This window comes from Conger conger, chromosome 2, assembly GCF_963514075.1.
Source record: "Conger conger chromosome 2, fConCon1.1, whole genome shotgun sequence".
In the NCBI taxonomy this organism is placed as follows: domain Eukaryota; kingdom Metazoa; phylum Chordata; class Actinopteri; order Anguilliformes; family Congridae; genus Conger; species Conger conger.
Window position 1 is genome coordinate 45,194,885 of NC_083761.1, and position 23,833 is coordinate 45,218,717.

The 23,833-nt window shown below is 41.1% G+C and overlaps 1 protein-coding gene across 1 annotated transcript in view; it reads right to left on the bottom strand.

Moving 5' to 3' along the window:
- LOC133121232 (serum amyloid P-component-like) overlaps positions 1 to 23,603 on the bottom strand; it is a 46,696-nt gene extending 23,093 nt beyond the window's left edge. The window contains exons 1-2 of the mRNA XM_061230434.1: positions 23,555 to 23,603; positions 22,544 to 23,173 (exon numbers count right to left, since the gene is read on the bottom strand). Coding sequence (XP_061086418.1) covers positions 22,544 to 23,173; positions 23,555 to 23,603 — 679 coding nt within the window. The remainder of the gene's footprint in view (positions 1 to 22,543; positions 23,174 to 23,554) is intronic.
- Positions 23,604 to 23,833: the final 230 nt, after the last annotated feature.

Here is a 23,833-nt window from a genome sequence, read left to right on the forward strand (position 1 = left end):
GGTTTGGACCGTGGATTGCTCTGCCTCCTTCCCACAAACCAAGCCCCACCTGCCACATTTGTATTGTATCTGCATTGGTTATTATATGTGATCCTTTTTCTTAATTTTTTCTTCATCAAGGCTGCCAGGAATTATGGAGCCCACTATTACATTCATAAGAAGCCCTTAGAAGAGAAACATAAAAAAGAGTATCCTCAAAGCAAGGCATTTGTATATTAGCATATTTTTTATTTTGTTTTGCATGCTTTACAGTGCTAATTACAGTCATTTAATTGATTTGGTTCTACAAGCACATCAGCATTCACATTATACATTAGTGCTTTCCAATTCAGAACATTCCCTGGTGTAAATGCAAAGCCATTCATATAGGTCTGGATTTCACAAGGATTAAGAACATAATTCCACATGTGGACATCTGAAAGGTCTCCAAGCAAACACTGATTTGGATCAAAGCCCCCACCAAAACTGTCCTGTTCTTGGCCAAGGATTATGCTAGGAGTTGCAGCTGCAACAGGTTCTGAGGAGAGCTTCACCCTTATACTGCGCTTTCCATTCACCCACACTTGAGTAAGTCCGGTTTTACTGTCCCAGGTCAAGCAGACCGAGTTCCATTCGTTTTGATTGTCCGGCATCAACAGAAAGTCATGAACCTGATTATTGACATGCACTTGATATTGTCCTTTTACTGGTTGATACAGCAAAAAAGCATTGTCTTTTGATTGTGTGGCCAGGGAAAAGAGAGTATTTATTCTTCCATTCCCAGGGAACGATCGCAGGCAGAGTGTCAGAGCTGAATAAGGTCCCTCCACATCAGGCGTGAGTGTTGCATATCGAGTAGTAGACACCGATGGGAAGGTAAAAACCTTCCCTGTAAGATCTACTGGTGCTTCAGAGAGTGGAAAATATGCTATTTTAATACATTTCAAGGGCCACTGCTGAAAACAAAATTAAATCAGGGCTTCCATTTTTATGAATGGTGCTGATATGAGACCTACCATAAGCATGCATAGAATGATTTTGCTATTCAGCTCCTTCAAAATTGACATGCTCTTACCTTCATGTGTAGCACTGCCAGTGACCAGGAGAAGCAAAACCACCAGGTTTTCCATCATCACAAGTTCTGCATACAAATTCTATTTGAAAAAGAAACAACTTAGTGTCTTTCCTTGTCTCATATTTAGACCATATACCAGTGTTACTAGATTCTTCCACAGAAATACTGCTGGCTGTTTCCTTTTTCATTTTTATAGAACTACAGCTTAGCTTTGGCTACTTGAAATAGTACAGTAAATAACCGTATAGTAATATAATCAACAAATAATCTTTAAGGCAAAGCATAGAATTAATACTGGCTGTTTTACTGTCCATTTAAAAAGGGAGAGACTCACCAATCAAAACATTTTTTTTTACTAACGGCTATGCTTCAGTGTCACTCGTAGTTCAATATGATTTAACTTTCAAGAATTGGCGTATTTAAAGGATTGTTTATTGAGCTGCGTGCATGTAATTATTAACTTTATGGCTCTGAAACGGCAATTTTACAGTTCGTTATCATTAATACTGATAAATAAAACTGCTTGCGAAGAAATATGTACACATCATCTGTGGTTGGCTGAGCTGAACCTGCTGCCTTCCAGGCTTCACTGAGGGAAGGGAAGTACCTTGAGCTCTATTGGAGTTGTAAAAAAGAGGTATACATAGACTATTGCGGGACTACCGAACAACACATACACTCACCAAGCACTTTATTAGGTATCTATTTTTTAGACTTCTACTGCTGTAGCCTATCCACCCAGTTATGATGCATTATGTTCAGAGATGCTCTTCTGTATACCACTGTTGTAATGTGTGGTTATTTGAATTACTGTCACCTTCCTGGCAGCTTTGACCAGTCTGGTCATGACGTCTCTCATTAACAAGGCGTTTCTGTCTGCAGAACTGCTGCTCACTGGATTTTCTTTGCTTTTTGCACCATTATTTGCAAACTCTAGAGACTAGTGTGTGTGAAAATCCTAGGAGATCAGCAGTTTCTGAGATACTCAAACCACCCTGTCTGCCACCAACAATCATTCCACGGTCACATTTATTCCCCATTCTGATGGTTGATATGAACATTAACTGAAGCTCCTGACCCTTATCTATATGACTATGCATTGCACTCCTGCCTCACAATTGGCTGATTAGATAATCGCATGAATACGTAGATGTAAAAAAGTAAAAATGTTAGTAATAAAGTGTTCGGTGAGTGTATATTCAGAACAATACAACAAACTGCTCATTTTTAATAACAGAATGTCATATTACCATCGCAAGTGGTCGAATGACCTTGTCAATGTTACTAGTTAACTTGCCAAAGTGGCTCATGAGGAACACTGAAAACAGTAGTGTTTGATAGTGCTGGCTTGCTGCACTCCCTTCAATCTCCTCTTCAGAAGGTAAAATGCATGCTGAATTGGGTTAAGGTCTGGTAATTGACTTGGCCAGTCTAAAACCTTACACTTTTTCTCTCTAATGAAGTCCTTTGTTGTGTTGGCAGTGTGTTCGGGTCATTGTCTTGCTGTATGATTAAGTTCCTTCCAACTATTTCTCCGTAAGTTGAGTGACCAAATGTTTTTGTAGACTTCTGAATTCATCCTGCTGCTACCATCATGAGTTACATCATCAATAAAGATTAGTGAGCCCACTCCAGAAGCAGCCATGCAAGCCCAATTCATGACACTTCCTCCACTGTGCTTCACAGACGAGCAGATCCCTTCTTTCTCCACACTTTGGACTTTCCATCACTTTGGTCGACGTCAATCTTAGTCTCATCAGTCCATAAAACTTCCAGAACTTTTGTGGCTCAGCTCTGTACTCTATAATCTTGCCTTCTGATTCTTATTACTGATGAGTGGGTTGCATCTTGTGGTATAGCCTCTATATTGCTGCTGTTCAACTGCTGTTGTTTTCCTTGGTCGACCTGTTCGATGTCTGTTGCTCAGTACACCAGTGGTTTCTTTCTTTTTCAGGACATTCCAAGTTATTATACTATCCCCAATGCTTGTGCAATGGCTCCAATTTCCCCTCTTTTCTAAACTTCAAAATGGCTTGCTTTTCTTTCAACTCATGGTGGTTTATGTTTTCTAACACAAATGCAGTCTTCACAGGATAAAAACAGGAGTAGACATTAATAACTATTTATTGTTTAATGAATCAATCTAACATGTTCTAAGTTGTTTCACAAATATATACAAATACCAGAAAATAACAGCTGAAATTCGGATCTGTCATCTCATGCACATCTCAAACTCAATTTGCTTTAGTGTATAGCAAAAACAAAGGAATTGACTTTGCTGTTCCAATACTTTTGGAGGGACTGTAGCTAATACATTCATTATTCAATTCATAATTTACAATGGGCCTAGTGATGAAGATGCTGAAGACTGGTGGGATGAATTATTGTGGATAAAGCTGTACACTATGAAAAAACAAATACAAAATTGAACAACTCGTTATTCAAAATACAGTGGTGTCATGTCACACAGTAACCGCGGCTTAATTCAGTCCATCATGGGAAGAAAGTTGTTTGCCGTTAATTTAACGTTGTTAGCGTTAAACTTTGTTTTGGTATACTAGCCTACATGCAGAACACTTCTTTTCAATGAATGATCTATTCATCTGATTGCATTGCAATCATTTGTTTTTTTATTACTGCAAAAACAAATTTCAATACTGAGTACACCTTTTCATTTAAACTTTTCATCCAACTACACGTCGTACACGTTTTCATCAAAACTCTTTGCACCAACACGCAGCTTGGTACAACTGTCTACTTCGGTCTACTTCATTTGGACACATTCTCGTGGAAATTACAGCATATGTCGTCATGCTATAGACTGGGCAAAGAACCTCTGTGCATGCCTGATTCATCCATGATATCATCAGCTGATATGTATATCCACGCATTTGGCATCCATCCTCTTGACCAAAATCATTTCAAAGGTTAAATTTAATTTCCCTCAACTCCTGAGCGGGTCTCCAACTGAATCAGGCTATTATAACTTCGATCAGCACTTTGTTTCTATAACTATTATGAAAACATTTTGGTTTTGAATTCATTCAATATAGCTTAGAAAATTGCTATTCACTTGAATTTTAGCCTATATGTTAACACTGAACTTCAGTGTTTCAGTTTTGAAAAAGTGTGCAAATAGCAATGCACATTCACAGTTTGATCCACATAGAGCGCTGTTCGCTAACTTTGTGAAGAGTTCTGAAAAGTTAACTCAGAATAGAAAAATGCTTGTTAGCAATGGTAAAATATATATATATATAAATAATAATAATAATAATAATAATAATAATAATAATATCTGCTTGGGACAAATTAGGAATATTGTTTATCTGTAGATTATTGCAAGATTGTATTTATCATTTTTGTCTCTTGTTCACATTCTGTAAAGAGTGAATCTGCGCACCTTGTGAAGAAATCCATAAAAATGAGTCTGAGTTGTCTATAAATAGAAAGAAAACATAATCATTCTTCAAATGTCTATGTTGATAATTTGATGACCACAGAACTGTTCTGAGAACCGTATGAATTCAAATAGCCTATGGCGAGTATTTTGGTACTGTATTTACCTCCGGAAAATGATTATGCCAGTACCTTGTGATGAAAAAGGGCACTGCTGCCCCCTACTGTCGCAATCTGCAAGTAATTCAGGCTGCTTTGGATTAGAATGCTCACATTTGGCACCTCATTTGGTTGTGTGTACGAAAAGAAGTTACTATGGAAAAACCAAAAGAATACTGCCACTGCCCAACAGATCTCCTGAGGGGGGATCAACAAATGAAACACGAAACCACTGTACCAGCTGAAAATGCAGAAAGAGAACATGCCCCCCTGGAGTATAATTCTTTGCAAACATGGTGATAAGAAACAGTATCACCAGGAAATGCAATTTGGGGCATTTCGGGAAATGAAAGTAAAAGCACTCTCTGTAGATTAGGATTTATATTTCCATGTACTGGACAGCAATTCCAGGACGACATAAATGTGACAAAAATATTGTGCTTCAAATAATTTGAGTCTTACATTTCGATTGGAATTCGCTTACTACGTAATTCTCTTCATGCACAAGCCGGGGGTTTTCTGTTATCTGATTTCAACCAGAGTGCCATGGGCCTCAATGTATTAGTGCTTGTTTATATGCTGAGTGTGAATTAAACCAGCGATTGCTATTCCATTGTATACAGACATCAAACAGTAAATTAAGTCTCATTCAATTGATCCCATTCAACAGTAACTTGCCTGCTTCTAGTTGGGATTGGTGTGCAAAATTTATTTTTCCCCGGAGTGTGCTGCTAATTTTAGTTTATTGTATAGTTGTATACGTTGTCAGCAGTGGCGACTGGTGGTGATACTGGATGGGGTGGATAAAAACTAAAAGACTAATACCTATCAAAAGCCCACGCTCCTTCATTGCATTTGAAAATATGCCATTTGAATATGTGCCATTTGATGAATACTTTTATTCAAAGCACCTTACAATACCATGAGCTCATACATTTTTCAGGATGGCTGGTGTAATGTTCCTGAGTCTTGTCTGTTAATTACATTTTGTTTCTTTTTGTAATTTATTATTTTTCATTATTCATGTCTGGTCCTCTGCTTATATATTCATAGTTCATTCCCTGTCTGCGTGATTCACTATTCGGGTGTTTCCAGAATTTTCTGGTTTCCCACTATTCCTTCTTAGTCTCGCTTTTCTTATTTCCTGCTTTCTCTGCATTCATGTTTGTAGATAGCACTAATATACTAATCCCGACTAACATAGAATTTGTACAGTACTAATTATATTAACACACTAATATGTTCAAACTAACTGTGACGCCCCCCAGGCTTGGCGGGTGGACCCAATGCAGACACAGACCAGTGAAGAGGGTAAACTCCCCACGGGATATTTTAATAGCAGCCAAAACACAAAGCAAGTACAAAATCAAGTCCATGCAAGGGTCAAACAGTGGTGTAATCACTCCACGAAGGCTTGGCACAGAAGGCACACAATTTCACGATGAGTGCAGGACAGAACAGAGCTTAAGTAGCAGAGTGGACAGCTGCTTAGAATCACGGTCATTGATTAAGCGGAAACAAGATGCAGATGGAAGTGATCAGCATGCAAATGGAATAACACAGTGAAATGGGAGTAGATACTAAACTAGGGATGATTAGTGGGTAATTGGTTAATGTGTGAGTATCTACGCCGATCTAATGTTAATCGGTTAATAAGTGTTAGTAATTGGGAATGGAGGAGCAGCGGCAGGTAAGAATAATGACGGGCATGTTAATTGATTAGTTGGTTAATAACTACTCTGGTCTAAAGTTAGTTTGATTAATAATGGTTAGTACTGTACAAGGGAAAAAAGTAATAATAATATTTAAAATGGCAGAGACAGTAAGGGAACAGCAGAAATGCATGCAACACAAAACAGCGCAGGGATAATGTAGAAGCGTAAATAACGGCGTGATCAAGTAAGATTAGTGTGAAACTACGGATAGAATACACATGGTAAATAATAAGGATAGTCCTGAAATGTGGCATGGAAAGCAGAGCGTGACACTAACAAACTAACATTCACTAGTTTTTATAGTTTAATCACATAACTAATAGACTCACTCTCTACTTCTATACTGCTCTATAACTATGCCTCTCTGTTCTATCTCTAATTGCTTGCATCGATTCATTGAAGTGTTCCCACCTGTTTTCCCCTATCACTACGTTCCTTAATTACTACTAGTCTACTCACTAGTCCGGAGCTGTTTGTAGTACGTGTGTGTCTTTGTGAATCCAGTCCGCATTTTTGTTCCTCCCTTGTCATTGTATAATTACCCATTCATGTTTCTCACCTGATGTTTATTTGTTAGATCATCCTCACTCCCCTGCCCCGCCTAGTTTGCCTCATCCCTCTGTGTATTTTAACCCTGGTCTCAGTTCTATTCTTTGTTGGAATGTTGATCTACATATTCAGTGCTGATTATTTGTAAGCCTGTTTATTAGTGATTCCTGAGACACCCCTGATTTTGAGTTTACCTTGCCCTTTTGATTTGTTTGCTATTCTGATTTTTGGTTTTTGATCTACATTCTGTGTTTTCAACATCTCTCTTGCTTTGCCCTTTTGTACCATTTCCTTTCTGCTCATCTGGATTTTTGACCTTGGACTGTTTACTCACTTTTGCAACTCGATTTGACATTGTGTTTATCGGATTACCTGGCTTTGACCGTTGGACTGAAATAAACAATGTTTTTCTGATTATCCCTTGGTCTGTGCTTGGGTCTCTGAACGGAACATAACAGGCTGGCACCAGTGGGAATTGAATCCATAACCTTGGATAGTGCCGTGTGCTACCATTTGATCTACAGGACTAAAATATAGGGCCCCACATGTTAGAGCAATAAAACTATAAAACCAAGCCTTGCTATAGTAGGTGAACCATCAGTAATGTAGCCTACAATGTAGCACAATTACACACTGGCTAACCCATGTCACATCAGTCATCTCAGTTTGCACAGCAACAAATGTTGCCTTTGATATTTAATAAGCGAGTTATTTTCCATAAACTGTGAACATACAGTCAAGCAGCTTATTTTGACTGGTCTCGGACATGTAACTTAGTGATTGGTGTGTTAACCAGTTAGGCAATCACTTGTTTATCTTAAAAAAATGTAAACTGGTCATCCAAGTCTAGAAACATGTTACCCTTCGCAAAGCTAACTTGTGTCCTCCACAATGTAAATACAAATGTAATACAATCCACAATTTGTGACAGTGAGTGGGTTATTCTTGACAAGTTCATGAATCTCTATGAATTTACAATTAGCTGCCATCAAGCTGACGGGCTAAGTGTAGTACGCACACACGCACCCTACTAACTTCCCGTTAGTTTATCTGTTCTGTGTTTGTACGTTTGTTTCATAAATATATTTTATTAAACCCGGTGTCTGTCTTGGCGTCACACAGACATGAGAGCCGAGTTAAAGCAGTCTTTCGAAGAACTTCCAACCTTCAGGTTATCGGTATGTTTAATCATTAATATTGGTTATTTTAATTATTAATTTAAATACTAAATTTGTGGTTAGATATTTCTGATAACAGTAATTTTATGAGACATTACTTTTTGCAGTTATACTGCTACATAACATTGATTGGCGCCCCGGTTTCGTAAAGAGTAAAATCCCTGTTATTTGGCGGCCCGTGCGAGGACCCTACATAAGTTAGCTTCATGAAATCTTCCGATTTCATAAAAACTTGGTACGAGTCACATTCGCAATCCATTTCAGCATACAGTGACATGGTACTTGTGATCCACTGTAACATTGTGGTGGGGAAGTTGTTGCTAATGAGAGACTATGAACCGGGCAGGCTTACATCGCTCAGCCTGCATAACAGAGTGAATAGGTGTTTGGACCATCGTGAGCTAACACGGTCTTCTGAACACAGGGACATTTTCTCTATAAATATTGGTCACATTCACAACAATTAAAGTGTTTTAGTGTCTGGGACAGACAATAAGCAACCATAATCAAAAACCACATTCGTCAGGAGAAAAACTACCTTTTCTACAGACGTGAGCTTCTAGTGGAAGCTACTGCTTCCCCGTGTTCTGTCTTTATTCTTAGCTTAATTCGCTGTTAGCTAGCCAGTTCTTTCATTCAAACTAAGAAACAGAAAAAAGTTGTTTGTCCTGCTGCTGCACATCGTTTGGTCCTCAATATCTTTATTTCCAAATACATCTTAGAAAATGGATGATTAGCCATTTTTAGTCATATTTGTGCTCGTCATTTCATGAATTTGCAACTACTCACACTCAAACAAATTGAAGGGGCATGTCACACACAGACCTTCAGACCTATTCAGTCTATGCTTCAGACTGTAACGGGCAAATGGATAACAAATCGAAGGGGCTTGTCACTACAGCACGCCACACACTTAACACTGCAATATGCTGACCGAGAGCTGAGAAAAAGTAGCCCTGTAGATAAAATATTCGTCATACCTAATTCTTTTCTTAAGAACATAAGATGGTGCTGTTGTTCTTAGTTTCGCAAAAATTCTAACTCAACCGCTTCAATTCATTTATTGACATGAAATAAGACAACAAATGAGACCTACACAAGGGTAGTTAAAAACAAGTTTTTTTTTCTTCAAAAGATAGGGCTTAGCCCTGTTAGCCTATTTATACCATTTTTTGACTGGCTGAGTTTCAGTGCATAATCTGAAATGCTCTTTAAATTTGGCTTCTAAGCGACAAGCCAGAGCAATACTGATGCAATGGTTTTTAGAGTAAATGCAGTTTGTTTTATAGTATTATAATAATCATGTTGTTTCAGCACGTTTATGATGATGATTATTATTATTCTTCAATGTGTCCATTAAATGGTAGGAATTTATATAGCGCCTTTGAGACGGGTGCGTGGGGGTTGGACCCAAAATGCACGACTCAGAAACAATAGTAATATAAAGACTATTGTTAAGGTCCGGTAGCAGGAGAGCTGTCAGCGGGGCAGATGAACAGACGGACGGCAGGCAGAGGCGTAGTCGTGGACGAAGCGGGAGTCGAAACCATGAAACAATCAGCGAAGCAAAAGTACAAAAACGGTAGGCAAGGACGAAGTCAAAAAACAAACGATGGTCACAAAACAGAAATCAATAAACAATGGTCGGTAAACAGGCGTGGATCGTAACGTGTAATCAAACAGTAAATAATGCTCAAGAGTTGCGTGGTAAACAGAGGCAGACAATTTCGCAGTGAACAGTAGCGCGACAATTAGTTAGAGCGTAGCAAGGAAATGGAAAACAGGTGCGATGGATGACAAGTTTAACAAGGAGATTAGTAATCGTTAGTAATAAACCTATCCTGCCCTAGCATTAGTAAATTAGTAAATGACATGCACGAGAAACGTAAGGTAACATGAACACATGATTAGTCTTGTTAGTTTCTACCCAATCCTGATCTAACGTTAGTAGTTTTAGTAAATAGACAAATAGAAACACTAGGGGAGTGAAGGACAGAACGAGAGAGAGAGAGAGAGAGAAAAGGCGGAACGCAAGGTTTGCGGAAAAACATGTAAAAGTGTATGCATAACAACGACCAGTTAACGTAACAATAAACATGCATCGAAACATAACACAAAGCGAAACTAAGACGATAATCACTCAACATAACCAGGTAATATAATCGTAACGAAACATAACTAGACATGACGAGAAAATAAATCGTAACAAGAAATAAACTAAACAACATGACGAACCTAGACTAACATAATACATGATAAGACACTACGTGACTAAGACAACATGAATAAACATAAAACATGGCGAGACAGACCTGACCCGAGTCGGAAGCATCCGTCTCAACCACAAACTGGCGGGTGGGGTCGGGGTGAACCAGGATGGGAGCGGAAGAGAACAGTCTCTTGACCTTGGTGAAGGCCGTCTCAGCTTCGGGGCTCCACCGGAATGGCACCGCAGGGGACGTGAGCTTGGTTAGAGGGGAGACCACTTGGCTATAGGATCGGATGAACCTTCGGTAGAAGTTGGCGAATCCCAAGAAGCGCTGGAGTTGCTTACGTGAGGTGGGTGTGGGCCAGTCGGTGACCGCCAGAATCTTCTTGGGATCCGCCCTGATCCGTCCCCTCTCAAGGATGAATCCAAGGAACTCAACTATGTCAGAGTGGAAGACGCACTTCTCCGCCTTGATGAACAATCTGTTCTCTAGAAGTCTCTGTAGCACTTGCCTGACGTGGTTCTCATGATCCTTGGCATTATCAGAGTAAATTAAGATGTCATCCAGGTAGACGAACACATGGCGGCCCAACAAGTCCCGAAGAACGTCATTAACCAGGGCCTGGAAGACAGCAGGAGCGTTGGTGAGGCCGAATGGCATGACCAGGTATTCAAAGTGTCCGAGAGAGGTGTTGAAGGCGGTCTTCCATTCATCGCCCTCACGGATACGGACCAGGTGGTAAGCGTTGCGGAGGTCCAACTTGGTGAAGATGGTGGCCTCGTGAATTGGGTGGAACGTGGAGTCCATCAGGGGCAGAGGATACTTGTTCCTCACCGTGATGTTGTTCAGCTCCCTGTAGTCGATGCACGGGCGTAGGGAGCCATCTTTCTTCTGAACGAAGAAGAATCCCGCACCGATGGGAGAGGAAGATGGGCGAATTAGTCCGTTAGCCAGGCAGTCACGGATGTATTTCTCCATAGCCTCCCTTTCTGGTCTGGAGACGTTGTATAGGCGACTAGAGGGGAGTGACGAACCGGGAAGGAGCTCGATGGCGCAGTCGTAGGGCCGATGAGGCGGCAAAGACTGAGCTTGTGTCTTGGAGAACACTGTGCCCAGGTCATGGTAAGGAGAGGGGACCCTCTCCAGGGAGGGTTTGGGAGTCTGTGGTAGAGCTGGCACTCCCTCTGCTGGTGGTGGGGCGGAACGCAAGCAGGACAGATGGCACTTAGGATCCCATGCTTGCACTTGGTTAGAACTCCAGTTGATCGTGGGGTTGTGTTTCTGGAGCCAGGGTAATCCCAAGATGAGTTGGTCATTAGGGGACTGGATGACGCGGAACTGGATCATCTCCCGATGGTTCCCAGAAATGATCAGTTGTACGGGAATAGTGATGTGCGTCATGCGGCAGAACGTCCTTCCATCCAGCGACCGCGCATTCTCAGGGTGGGGTAGAGGGAGGGTGGGAATGTTCAGTTCAGACACCAGAACTTCGTCGATGAGGTTGGCGTCCGCTCCAGAATCCACCAATGCGTTAACCCGGGTTGTTCCGTCGGGAAGAATCAGCAGGGTGGTGAGCGTGGGATGATGGTTGTCTCTGTCAGAACCCTCATGCCTGTCGACTGCTCTCACCTCTACTGGTCGCCTGGTCCTGAAGGAGCACCGAGCCTGGGTGTGACCCGGCCTCCCACAGTAGAAGCACGAGCCGGTGGTTCTGCGGCGTGCTCGTTCCTCGGTAGAGATCTTGGTACTGGCCCGGGACAGGTCCATGGGTTCGGGTCCCTCCAACTGGTGCTCCTCATGTCGAGGATTTGGCCCCTGCCTGGGGTACGGGTTGCCGGGAAGGATCGGTCTCTCCGACCGGCGTAGTCTGGCACGGTTGTCCAGGCGGATCGTGGTGCGCACGAGTTGGTCGAGCTGGGTGATGGGGTCCAGTCGCGCCAACTCGTCCTGGAGCGTCTCACTCAGGCTGGCCAGAAAGAGATTCGCCAACGCCGCATCGTTCCAACTAGTGGCCGCCGCGAGGGTGCGGAAGTCGATGGAGTGGTCTGCCGCGGTCTTCCGTCCCTGGCGCAGAGCAATCAGTCTCTGGGATGGCTCCTGGTCGCTGGATGCGTGTTGGAAAACCTTCCGAATCTCCTCGACGAAGGCCGGGTAACGAGGAGGAGATGAACCCCCGGTCCACACTGCAGTAGCCCAGTCCAATGCCTTCCCCTTCAGCAGTCCCATCACATAGCCTATCCGACGGTCGTCGCTGTTGTAGGTCTGGGGCTGTTGCCTGAATACGAAGTCACATTGGAGTAGGAAAGCCTTGCACCTCTCAGGTTCTCCACCGAACCTCTCCGGGGGGGGATTGTTGGGGCTCCCGGAATTGCCAGGTTTGCATGGGGTTGAACGCTGGGGATGTGGGTGGGTGGGTAGGCTCCTCCCGTGGTTGTAGCAGGACCGCGACAGCGAGCTTCTTCATCTCCGCACACAGTTCACAAATCTCCAGGTGAAGCTCGGAGATTCCTTGTGAATGCTGCTGGACGATGGCTCCTTGTTCCTGGAGGGCGTGGAACATGGCAGTAGAGTCAGCAGGGTCCATTGTGGCGAAATTGTTCTGAGACGGGTGCGTGGGGGTTGGACCCAAAATGCACGACTCAGAAACAATAGTAATATAAAGACCCCTCAGGGCTTTATTCGGGACGAATCCCAGGAGAGTAGTCAACACAAGCAAAGTCCATACACGTAGATCCAGCCAAACAAAAAGTAAACAAACAAAAAGCACGGTGCCGAGGGAAGAGGCAAACTCGTAGTCGGTAGACGTGCAGGGAGGTCCGGTAGCAGGAGAGCTGTCAGCGGGGCAGATGAACAGACGGACGGCAGGCAGAGGCGTAGTCGTGGACGAAGCGGGAGTCGAAACCATGAAACAATCAGCGAAGCAAAAGTACAAAAACGGTAGGCAAGGACGAAGTCAAAAAACAAACGATGGTCACAAAACAGAAATCAATAAACAATGGTCGGTAAACAGGCGTGGATCGTAACGTGTAATCAAACAGTAAATAATGCTCAAGAGTTGCGTGGTAAACAGAGGCAGACAATTTCGCAGTGAACAGTAGCGCGACAATTAGTTAGAGCGTAGCAAGGAAATGGAAAACAGGTGCGATGGATGACAAGTTTAACAAGGAGATTAGTAATCGTTAGTAATAAACCTATCCTGCCCTAGCATTAGTAAATTAGTAAATGACATGCACGAGAAACGTAAGGTAACATGAACACATGATTAGTCTTGTTAGTTTCTACCCAATCCTGATCTAACGTTAGTAGTTTTAGTAAATAGACAAATAGAAACACTAGGGGAGTGAAGGACAGAACGAGAGAGAGAGAGAGAGAGAAAAGGCGGAACGCAAGGTTTGCGGAAAAACATGTAAAAGTGTATGCATAACAACGACCAGTTAACGTAACAATAAACATGCATCGAAACATAACACAAAGCGAAACTAAGACGATAATCACTCAACATAACCAGGTAATATAATCGTAACGAAACATAACTAGACATGACGAGAAAATAAATCGTAACAAGAAATAAACTAAACAACATGACGAACCTAGACTAACATAATACATGATAAGACACTACGTGACTAAGACAACATGAATAAACATAAAACATGGCGAGACAGACCTGAAACGTGACAGCCTTTATCCAAAGCGCTGTACAGTTGATGCTTCTCATTCACCCATTCATACACACACTCACACACCAACGGCAATTGGCTGCCATGCAAGGCGCTGACCAGCAGGTCAGGAGCGTTTGGGGGTTACGTGTCTTGCTCAGGGACACTTCGACACAGGGCGGGGGATCGAACCGGCAACCCTCCGACTGCCAGACAACTGCTCTTATTGCCTGAGCCATGTCGCCCCATTAGTAGCATCCTTTGTCGACAGTAGCTGTCATTACTGGTCGGTCTCCTCGTGGTTTCTTGAAGAACCTCAAGTCATAAACATTGTATTGTTACTGTACTGCAAGGATATAAGGAGAGACACTGCAGTTTAGTGGTCTTAGCAGCAAGATACATAGGGGCGAATCCGTTGTGACTGACGTTACAAATTGGAAAGTTTTGTGACAAGTATTATTGTACAGCTGGCATTGTATTTATTACATTATCTAATATTTGTAATAAGCATATAAACATTTATAATGTTTTGCCTCCACTGGCTGCCTATTGCTCCAAGGCGCTAGTGTTGGCATTATAGATTGCTAAGGGGACTGCCCCACTCTACATCCAAACGTTAATTGCTCCCTACACCCGAGCAAGACCACTCCAATCTGCCAGCTGTGGTCGCCTTATGGTCCCTCATTACGAGCACCAGGTGGTCAAGCTGCACGTTCCCGCCTGTTTTCCGTTCTGGTTCCTCAGTGGTGGAATGACTTGCCCTCCACTGTCAGGACAGGAGAATCCCTCCCCATATTCCGACACTGACTAAAAATACACCTTTTCAGACTATACCTTAATCCTCCCTCCTGATTGACCCTCCCCCCTTCCAAAATCCCTCTTGTACACCATATATTATAAAAAAATAAATCCTCCCTCCTGATTTACCATCCCCCCCCCCCCCCCCCCCACATCAATCTTGTGAACCCGATATAAAAAAAACTAAGAAATGTACTTACAATGACTATTGCTTTTCGGTTAGAACAGATGCCATGCGTATTTTTCTATTTATGGATGTTATGTTTTTAACTTGTAAATCGCTTTGGATTAAAAGCGTCTGCTAAATGACAAAAATGTACAAAAATAAACACAATTTATTATTAAGTTTCAAGTTTTTTGGCTAAGTAGACCAGGCCCTTGTTTGACATGGAAATATTGTCAATTCATCTCTAGCTATGTGCTTCTTTGTGCTGTGGTGGCTGTTTTCCTAATCAAGTTGCGTGACTGACATTACAAAAATCTAGTCAGGTTCGATTCAAAATTGGGTTCAAATTACTGAAGTAGAAAATTTTATTGTTATTTATTATCTCCAGTAATTACATAAATGACATAAATAATGATGTTACAGCTTGTCCACTTACAATATGCAGTCCACAAGCCAACACTTTGCATATCTCTGTTTGTTAAGTTTATGAGTTCTAAATGGCATGGAACCACTAATTTTGCTTAAATTGTAAACAATTATATTATTCAAAACACTAATTTTCATCTCCACTGCAACCATCAATGTTAGCCATCAGCGTCAGACATCGGACGCTGAGGGAATTAATCCATTGCAATTAATGACAGCAGCTCCACTGTGGCCATTGCGTCATGTTCGCCGGCAGCGTCAAAGTTAGAGAATCGGCAAGGTTCATTTCTTGATGGTTGATGCACACGTTCATTCCCATATAGTGAATTGATTTTAATGAGAAATGTAGTTGTTCTGCTTATTTTTTCTTATTTAACTATTATAAAGCGGGTGGCTATTCACATCGGCTACGTGATTGTCCATGTGTCAGGTTCTGTGTTTTTCATTGTTGTAGGTTTTGTATAAGTTATTAGCATTTCTGTGTATTTTTACCCTCTGTGCTTTCCGTAGTCTGTCTGTCTCCCATTCATTCCCATTCATTCGTTTAACCTGTTTTCACTGTCCCTGTTTTTGTGTTGGACAGCTACCTCCGACACATTTGCCCCCTGCCAAAACACACAAATGGATTATGATTGCCTAATTATTGAGGTAGAAAAATAAATGTTCTGTATGACCCAATCGATTGTCTGTACATTGACAAACTAGTTGACGTTTGATGGCTGCAGTGGAACCGGTAGTCTAAATGATGGTCTCACAGCAAGGAGGTCCTGGGTTTGAATCCCCCTCGACTGGGGCCTCTCTGTGTGGAGTTTGCATGTTCTCCCCGTGTTTGCGTGGGTTTCCTCTGGGTACTCTGGTTTCCTCCCACAGACATGCAGCTTAGGCTGATTGGAGAGTCTAAATTGCCCGGAGGTATGAGTGTGTGAGTGAATGGTATGCGTGCCCTGCGATGGACTGGCGACCTGTCCAGGGTGTATTCCTGCCTCTCGCCCAATGTATGCTGGGATAGGCTCCAGCCCCCCTGCGACCCTGTTCAGGATAAGCGGTTAGGATAATGAATGAATGAATGAATGAATCCAGATGAGGTGGTATCTATAGGTTTAGTTAAAATTAACATGTGTCTTTGGATATAGAGCTTAAATTAAATTATTATTATTTTTAATAACTTCAAATAAATTGCGTGACTGACGTTACATACAGTACTGTGCAAACGTTTTAGGCAGGTGTAAAAAACATATTAAATTGATGATCATTAGCTCCTGTTTGATATAATTGGTTAATCACACACCTGAATATGTGCCTACAAAATCCCTGACTTGGTCCAAGTGCCTACCTAGATGAATTGATGCAATATTTGGGTGGTCACGCCAAGTATTGATTTGATTTAGATTTTTCTTCTGTTCACTCACTTTGCATTTTGTTAATTGAGAAAAAATAAACTATTAACATTTTTGAAAGCATTCTTACTTTGCAGCATTTTTTCACACCTGCCTAAAACTTTTGCACAGTACTGTATTTCAGCACCAGCACTGTCAGCGCAAATAGTTGACTTGTGGTTGGTTTGCTATAGATAAGTTAGTCTAATAAAAGAATTATGAAAGGCACAAAAAAATCATGATGGAAGGCTATGCAATAAAATAAATTGATGTTCTTTGTGACTGACATTACATGTGGACTAGATCAATCTTTGGGGCCATGTATTGGAAAAATGTATTCAACGGTCTCTTGACAGATGTAATTACAGATGTAACAGTAATCCATTGACTGTAATTTCAAAGAAAACTTTTATACGGAAGGCCAGTTTGTGTGTTGCTAAGGGCCTTATTTCTGGGAGCCACATGAAAAATATGAGAGGCCTTTTGGATCAAATCTAGAATTTCCAGTAACTTTGAGCTCTTATAATGTTAGTACACCAGTTTAATATTTTCTACATTTTTTTCTACCTTTTGATGGATTTGCCCACAGGACTGCTCACTGATGTTGGTAGTAACCATTATATAATGGCAGGTGTAATGATCATTGCTTGTTTAAAGTCTAAAATCAAAGTTAAAGGAATTCCTCTTACATAACTTTACCCGTATTGTCAAGTGTGAGGAACTTGCTGTGCCCTCTGGCCCTTCAAAGATTCATTGAGATCAGTTCATGAGTAGGGTCAGGAACTCAAATTTTTGGACCGCCATTATCCATTCCATCTTCAGACTGTCCTGCATCAGTGAATTTTACCACTATGTCACCACATGGGTCATAGGACGCATGTCGAAACCACAGGCTGCTCCATCTCAAACGTTTTCTCTGTTAATGTTCAGTCTGTCGATCGATTTTATCTTTGAAGACAGTTCTGACACAAATTTCACAGCAGTCAGGTCATCTGTGCTGTAAAACAAATGTGTGGTTCATAAAGGCTCAAAATTGCAATACATCTAGCAGAGATTTACTCTCATTATTTTCACTCATTACTAATACTCAATAAAAGTATTACTAACCAGGACCTACATTCCTCTACATTGTTCACTATATGTTCCTCTGGCTCAGAATCACTGTCAATCATGATTGGTGCATAAACATTTATGTAGTTGCTGCAGTGAAAGGGCATGAAAAAAATTAATAAACATACTCTACATTGGGGTATAAACTTTTAAATAATTTTTCATAAATACTGCACAAATATAAATAAATATATCAGTATTGGAAGAGAAAATATTTGTTCCTCAACTTGGAGGGTGTGTATGAATCAAAAAGCCTGTAAAGGTTGTCATTGTGACCAAAATGTATCTGTAGCAGTTGGATTGACCAGGAACATTGCAGAAGTTAACTCTAGTTACTAGTTGTGACACTAGTAGCCTGAACAACCATATCAGTAGGCATCATCCATCCATCCATTATCTGAACCTGCTTATCCTGAACAGGGTCGCTGGAGCCTATCCCAGCATACATTGGGCAAAAGGCAGGAATACACCCTGGACAGGTTGCCAGTCCATCACAGGGCACACACACCATTCACTCACACACTTATACCTCCTTGCTGTGAGGCGGCAGTGCTACCCACTGCACCATCCGTGCCGCCTTCAGTAGGCATCACATTTAGGTAATCTTCATTAATTAAGGAAGATATTTGATTCACATTAATTTAATATTGAATATGCACACCCTCAGAACTACAAAGTATGACTACAGAGAATTAACTTCTTAAATCTGACAGGTTGTGAGTCTCTCAAAGGACTGAAAACTGCCATATCATATGTATTGTGCTATTTGAGAAATTCAGAACTTGCCACATTGAAGAGTTTTCCATTCATGGAGTGCCTTCTTCTTTTGGAAAGTCACACACCTGTGCACAACAAAAATATATATTTGTATGTTGCCTGAATAAAAACAGCCTGGATTGGCCTAAATAAAGAAATCCTCAATTAACTTAATGGTGATGCCATAAGAGACAAACTGACCACAGCGTCAGAAAGAGGACTGTCTCCTGATGATTTAACCTGGACCTCACTGTCATCTTCAGATGCAGACTCTCCGCTGTAATTTTTGAAACAATAAATTGTTATGATAGAGAGACATTAATTTCAATATCAATCTCTACATCTGGTTTGTGGTAGGTCAATTGACATTTTACATTACACAAGATATGATGTGTATAAAATTAGAGGGCTGTGCAAAAAGGCCCAGCTCAGATGATCTGAACCTAATATAGTTCCTACCAACCAAATAACCAGACAATGAACAACAATTGCATGCACCAGCCAAAAGGGTGGTAATGTTGTCAGGGTTTTCCTACTCATTTTCCAGGCAGTATTGTTTTTCGGGCTCACGCATGCAGATTGCTGCCTTGGATAATTAGTTTGCAGGTGCAGTCTAATTACTAACCAATTATCTGTTATTGGTAGGCGGGCTGTACCCTATTTAAGACTCATTGTCCCTCTGCTCTGTGCTTGAGTTACACTGTGTTTCAGACTCTTGTAGCAGGTTTTTGGTACTATTTTAGTTGGCGTTTCGCCGACGAGTTTCTGTCCTGTTTTCCGTTTTCCCCCTTTCTCCTCTAGTGGTTCCCCTTGATCAGAAGCCTCAATGGTGAAGCTTGGCGTCCCAGACCCACATCAGACACCTTTCACTTACCATGAATATGCCCCATGCACAGAATGCCAGTATGTGACAAAGTAGGTGAGAACACACCATTTGTCCCCATTGCCATCATCATTGCCATATTGTTTATTCATTTGAATTGTTTGTTAGCCAGAATTCCATCACTTATTTGCATTATGTTTCATTACAGTTCGCATAACATCAGCATCTCTTGGTAAAGGAAAATACTGACAAGTATTATAAGTTTAGTTAATTGTTTATTGGGTTAGTTCTATGTTTCATAAGTTAATTACAGTCTTCTTTGTTTCCAATCCTAACATACTCACCATGTGGTCCAGAGGCAAAAGGAGGAAGCAGCCAAACACTTCCTGTATTTGTATCCTAGGTGATATCATGAGTGATGTCACGGGACCAGACCAAGTAGGGGGGGGGTGGGAAATGTTTAGTAAGTTATGTATGTATATTGATTGTGATTTGTTTATGTGATTACAGATATATGTTATATAGTAAGCCATGTGAACGGTTTCGGTTGGGCTAAATGAGGACAAGGAATGGTTAACAATTGTATCACTTACCTGTGTTCAGGAGAGACACCGGCGGGATTGGTATAACCTAGATTGTCGGGGTTTGGGGTTGATTGAAGGCCTATTTAAAGAGTTGCTGTTTAGCTGCTGGGGAGGTGGGACGTCAGTATGTAGCTGGGTACACGTGACGTTGTTAAGTTCTGTTATTATGATTTGAAGTTTGTTCAGTTAAAGCCAAGTTACTTGTTAATTTCTTTTTTTTTGTTTTATATGTATATTTTTGGTTGCACATGTAGCCGTGTCACTTGGTTTTATAAATAAAACACCTCTCTGTCGTCTGCCTCCTACCAAACTTCTTGCCACTCTGGTCAGTCTTCCTAACACAGTACCACACTGACTTTCTTTCTGCCAAAGGTTGTAATTAATCCCACTGGCATCATTAACTCAGTGCCAATAATCACAAGCCTTACAGTAAGTTATTAGGTGTTCCTAATAAAGTGCTGAGTGAGTGTACATTACCTAATGTGGGTACTAAATGTAGGCTCTTAGTCAGTTGACCATATGACGTGGTTGCATCTATGTTTTAGCCGCAGTCTAACCTGGTTTTAGCACATCGTGATCAGGTACTTGTAGCCTTTGAGGTACAAACAGCAAACCTTCACTGTAACACACCTTACCTAACATTTGGTTTGTTGTCTAGCCAACTACCAAATGATAGATTTGAAACAGGGGCTAAACTATAAACCTAGCATATCACTCTATAAGATATGCTACTGAACCAAACTGCAATTAGCTGCTGTGCAGTCAGTCATGGACAACAAGCTGACTGTCAGGCACCAGGGCTGAAGAACCAATCGCAACCAGGAAATGCGCAAAATAGCAGGTTTTATTCATTTCCAACTACAGGTCTATCGCCAGAAAACTATTGCAATAAGGATAATCCAAAACAGAGTCCATGTTACAGGCAAAGGTTTGTTAACCAGAAAGCAGTCCGACCACGCAACAGTACAAAGGAACAAATCGTAATCACAATGTTCAATCCAAAATTGTAAACAGCAGAGTACACAAAATGGGTCAGGCAATCAAAAAACTGGAAAGTCAGAGGTACGCACACAACAATCTGGCAAAGGAATACGGGAAATGGGTATAAATGCACCGCTGAATTAACTAAATTGACAGGTGAAACAAATGAATGAATGGGAGGACTATGGAATGAGCTGATGGAAAAAAGACACAAGCACAGAACATGTAACGGAAAACGAACGATTCCCTGTTTAACAACCTCTGCCTGGCTTTTTTTGGTTTTATTGGATTATTGATTCTTAATTCTGTTTTGTTTGGACTGACTTCCCGATTTTTAAACTTTGCCAGTTCCTGCCTGGATTACACTCTCTGTTTGCCCCTGGCTCTGCCTGCTGTAATAAAGCCCGGTGTTTTGCTTGGTTCCTCTGTCCCGGTGTCTGATACTTTGATGTGTTGTTATGGGTGCAGAAAAGCTATGCTCTTAGCACTGCATGTAAAGCATACATACTTTATGTATAAAGGGTGCTATGTACAATAAGTGAGCACTTCATTAGGTATTTATGAGACTTTTTTTTTTTTTCTTAAGTCTTTTGCTGGTTTCGCCTATCCACTTAGTGGTTTGAAACGTTGTGTGTTCAGAAATGCTCTTCCGCATATCACTGTTTTAATGTGTGGTTATTTGTGTTACTGTCACCTTCCTGTCAGCTTTGACCAGTCTGGCCCTTCTCCTCTGACCTCTCTCATGAACAACACGTTTCTGCCTGCAGAACTGCTGCTAACTGGACATTTTGGTTTTTCGCACCATTCTCTACAAACTATAGAGACTATTGTGCATAGATCAGCAGTTTCTGAGATACTCAGTCCACCCAGTCTGGAACCAACAATCATTTTACGGTCAAAGTTGTTTCGATCAAATTTCTGAAAAACTAAAAAGCTGAACCTCTTGACCATGTCTGCATGCTTTTATGCATTTAGTTGCTGCCACAGGATTGGCAGATTAAATATTTGCATTAACAAGCAGGTGTACAGGTCTAATAAAGTGCTCACTGTGTGTAAATAAAGCTTGTAATTATTATTATTTAAAAAAACACAGCCTTTCAAGTGTAAGGCCTCCCATCTCAAGCTTATGCCTACATTATGCAGCTCGTTGACACTTTATGCAGCCCCAGACATATGTTCTGCCCCCAGTCTCTCCAAAGCCTCTAAAGCTTTGTGGGCCAGTTTTTACACCTAGGTCACTTCTAGGTGAGAAACTGTGACAACCACTCAAAACTTTGAAGGCTGATTTTACAAAACCACTTCTGTCAGATACACAGTCTGAGGTGTGTGCCTTCTTAGCCAGTAGGGTTGATCCTTGGATTGCCCTGTCTCTTTTCCGCAAACCGAGCCTCACCTGCCACTTATATGTATATATGTATTGTATCTGCATTGGTTATTATATGTGACCCTTTTTCTTCATTTTTTCTTCATCAAGGCTGTCAGAAGTTATGGAGCCCACTATTACATTCATACGAAGCCCTTAGAAGATAAACATAAAAAAGAGTATCCTCAAAGCAAGGCATTTTTTATTTTTTATTTTTACAGTGCTAATTACAGTCACCTGATTGATTTGGTTCAACAAGAACTTCAGCTTTCACTTTGAAATTTAGTGCCTTCCAATTCAGAACATTCCCTAGTGTAAATGCAAATCTATTCATGTAGGTCTGGATTTCACAAGGATTAAGAACATAATTCCACATGTGTACGTCTGTAAACTCTCCAACCAAACACTGTTTTGCATCAAAGCCCCCACCATAATTGTCCTGATCTTGGCCAAGGATTATGATAGGAGTTGCAGTTGCAATAGGTTCTAAGTAGAGCTTCACCCTTATACTGCGCTTTCCGTTCACCCACAATTGAGTAAGTCCGGTTTTACTGTCCCAGGTCAAGCAGACCGAATTCCTTTCTTTTTGATTGTCTGGCATCCCCTGGAAGTCATAAAACTTGTTATTGACATGCACTTGATATCTTCCTTTTTCTGGTTGATACAGCAAAAAAGCATTGTCGTGTGATGGTGTGGCCATGGAGAAGTGAGAATTTATTCTTCCATACTCAGGGAAGGATCTCAGGCAGAGTGTCAGAGCTGAATAAGGTCCCTCCACATCAGGCGTGAGCGTTGCATATCCAGTATTAGACTGTGATGGGAAGGTAAAAACTTTGCCTGTAAGATCTGTTGGGGTTTTAGAGAATGGAAAAGGCTATTTTAACAGATTTCAAGGGCCACTCCTAAAACAAAATGAAATCACTGCTCCCATTTTCATGAATGACGCTGAGACCTACCATAAGCATGCGTAGAATGATTTTGCCATTGAGCTCTAACATGCTCTTACCTACAAAATGTGTAGTACTGCCAGTGACCAGGAGAAGCAAAACCACCAGCTTCTCCATCAGTTCTGCATACAAATTCTATTTGAAAAAGAAACGACTTAGTGTTGTTTACCAGTGTAACTAGATTCTTCCTCAGAAATACTGCTGTCTGTGTCCTTTTTCATTTTTATACAACTAGAGCTTAGCTTTGGCTACATGAACTTGAAATAATACAGTATGTGCACTTAAATTCCTAAAGAATCTCCACCATAGAGTACCATTATCAAGAAAATAATCTTTAAGGCAAACCACATAATTAACACTGGCTGTTTTACTGTGCATGTAAAAAAGGAGAGACTCACCAATCTAAAAAAAAGATTTGTATTAACTGCTATCTTTCAGCGTCACTGCTCATAGTTCATGTGTTTTAACTTTTAAGGGTTGGAGTATTTATTGATCAGTTGTTTATTGAGCAGTGTGCATATAATTATTAACTTCATGGCTCATTTCTATAGAAAGCACTTCTTCATTTGATTATCCATTA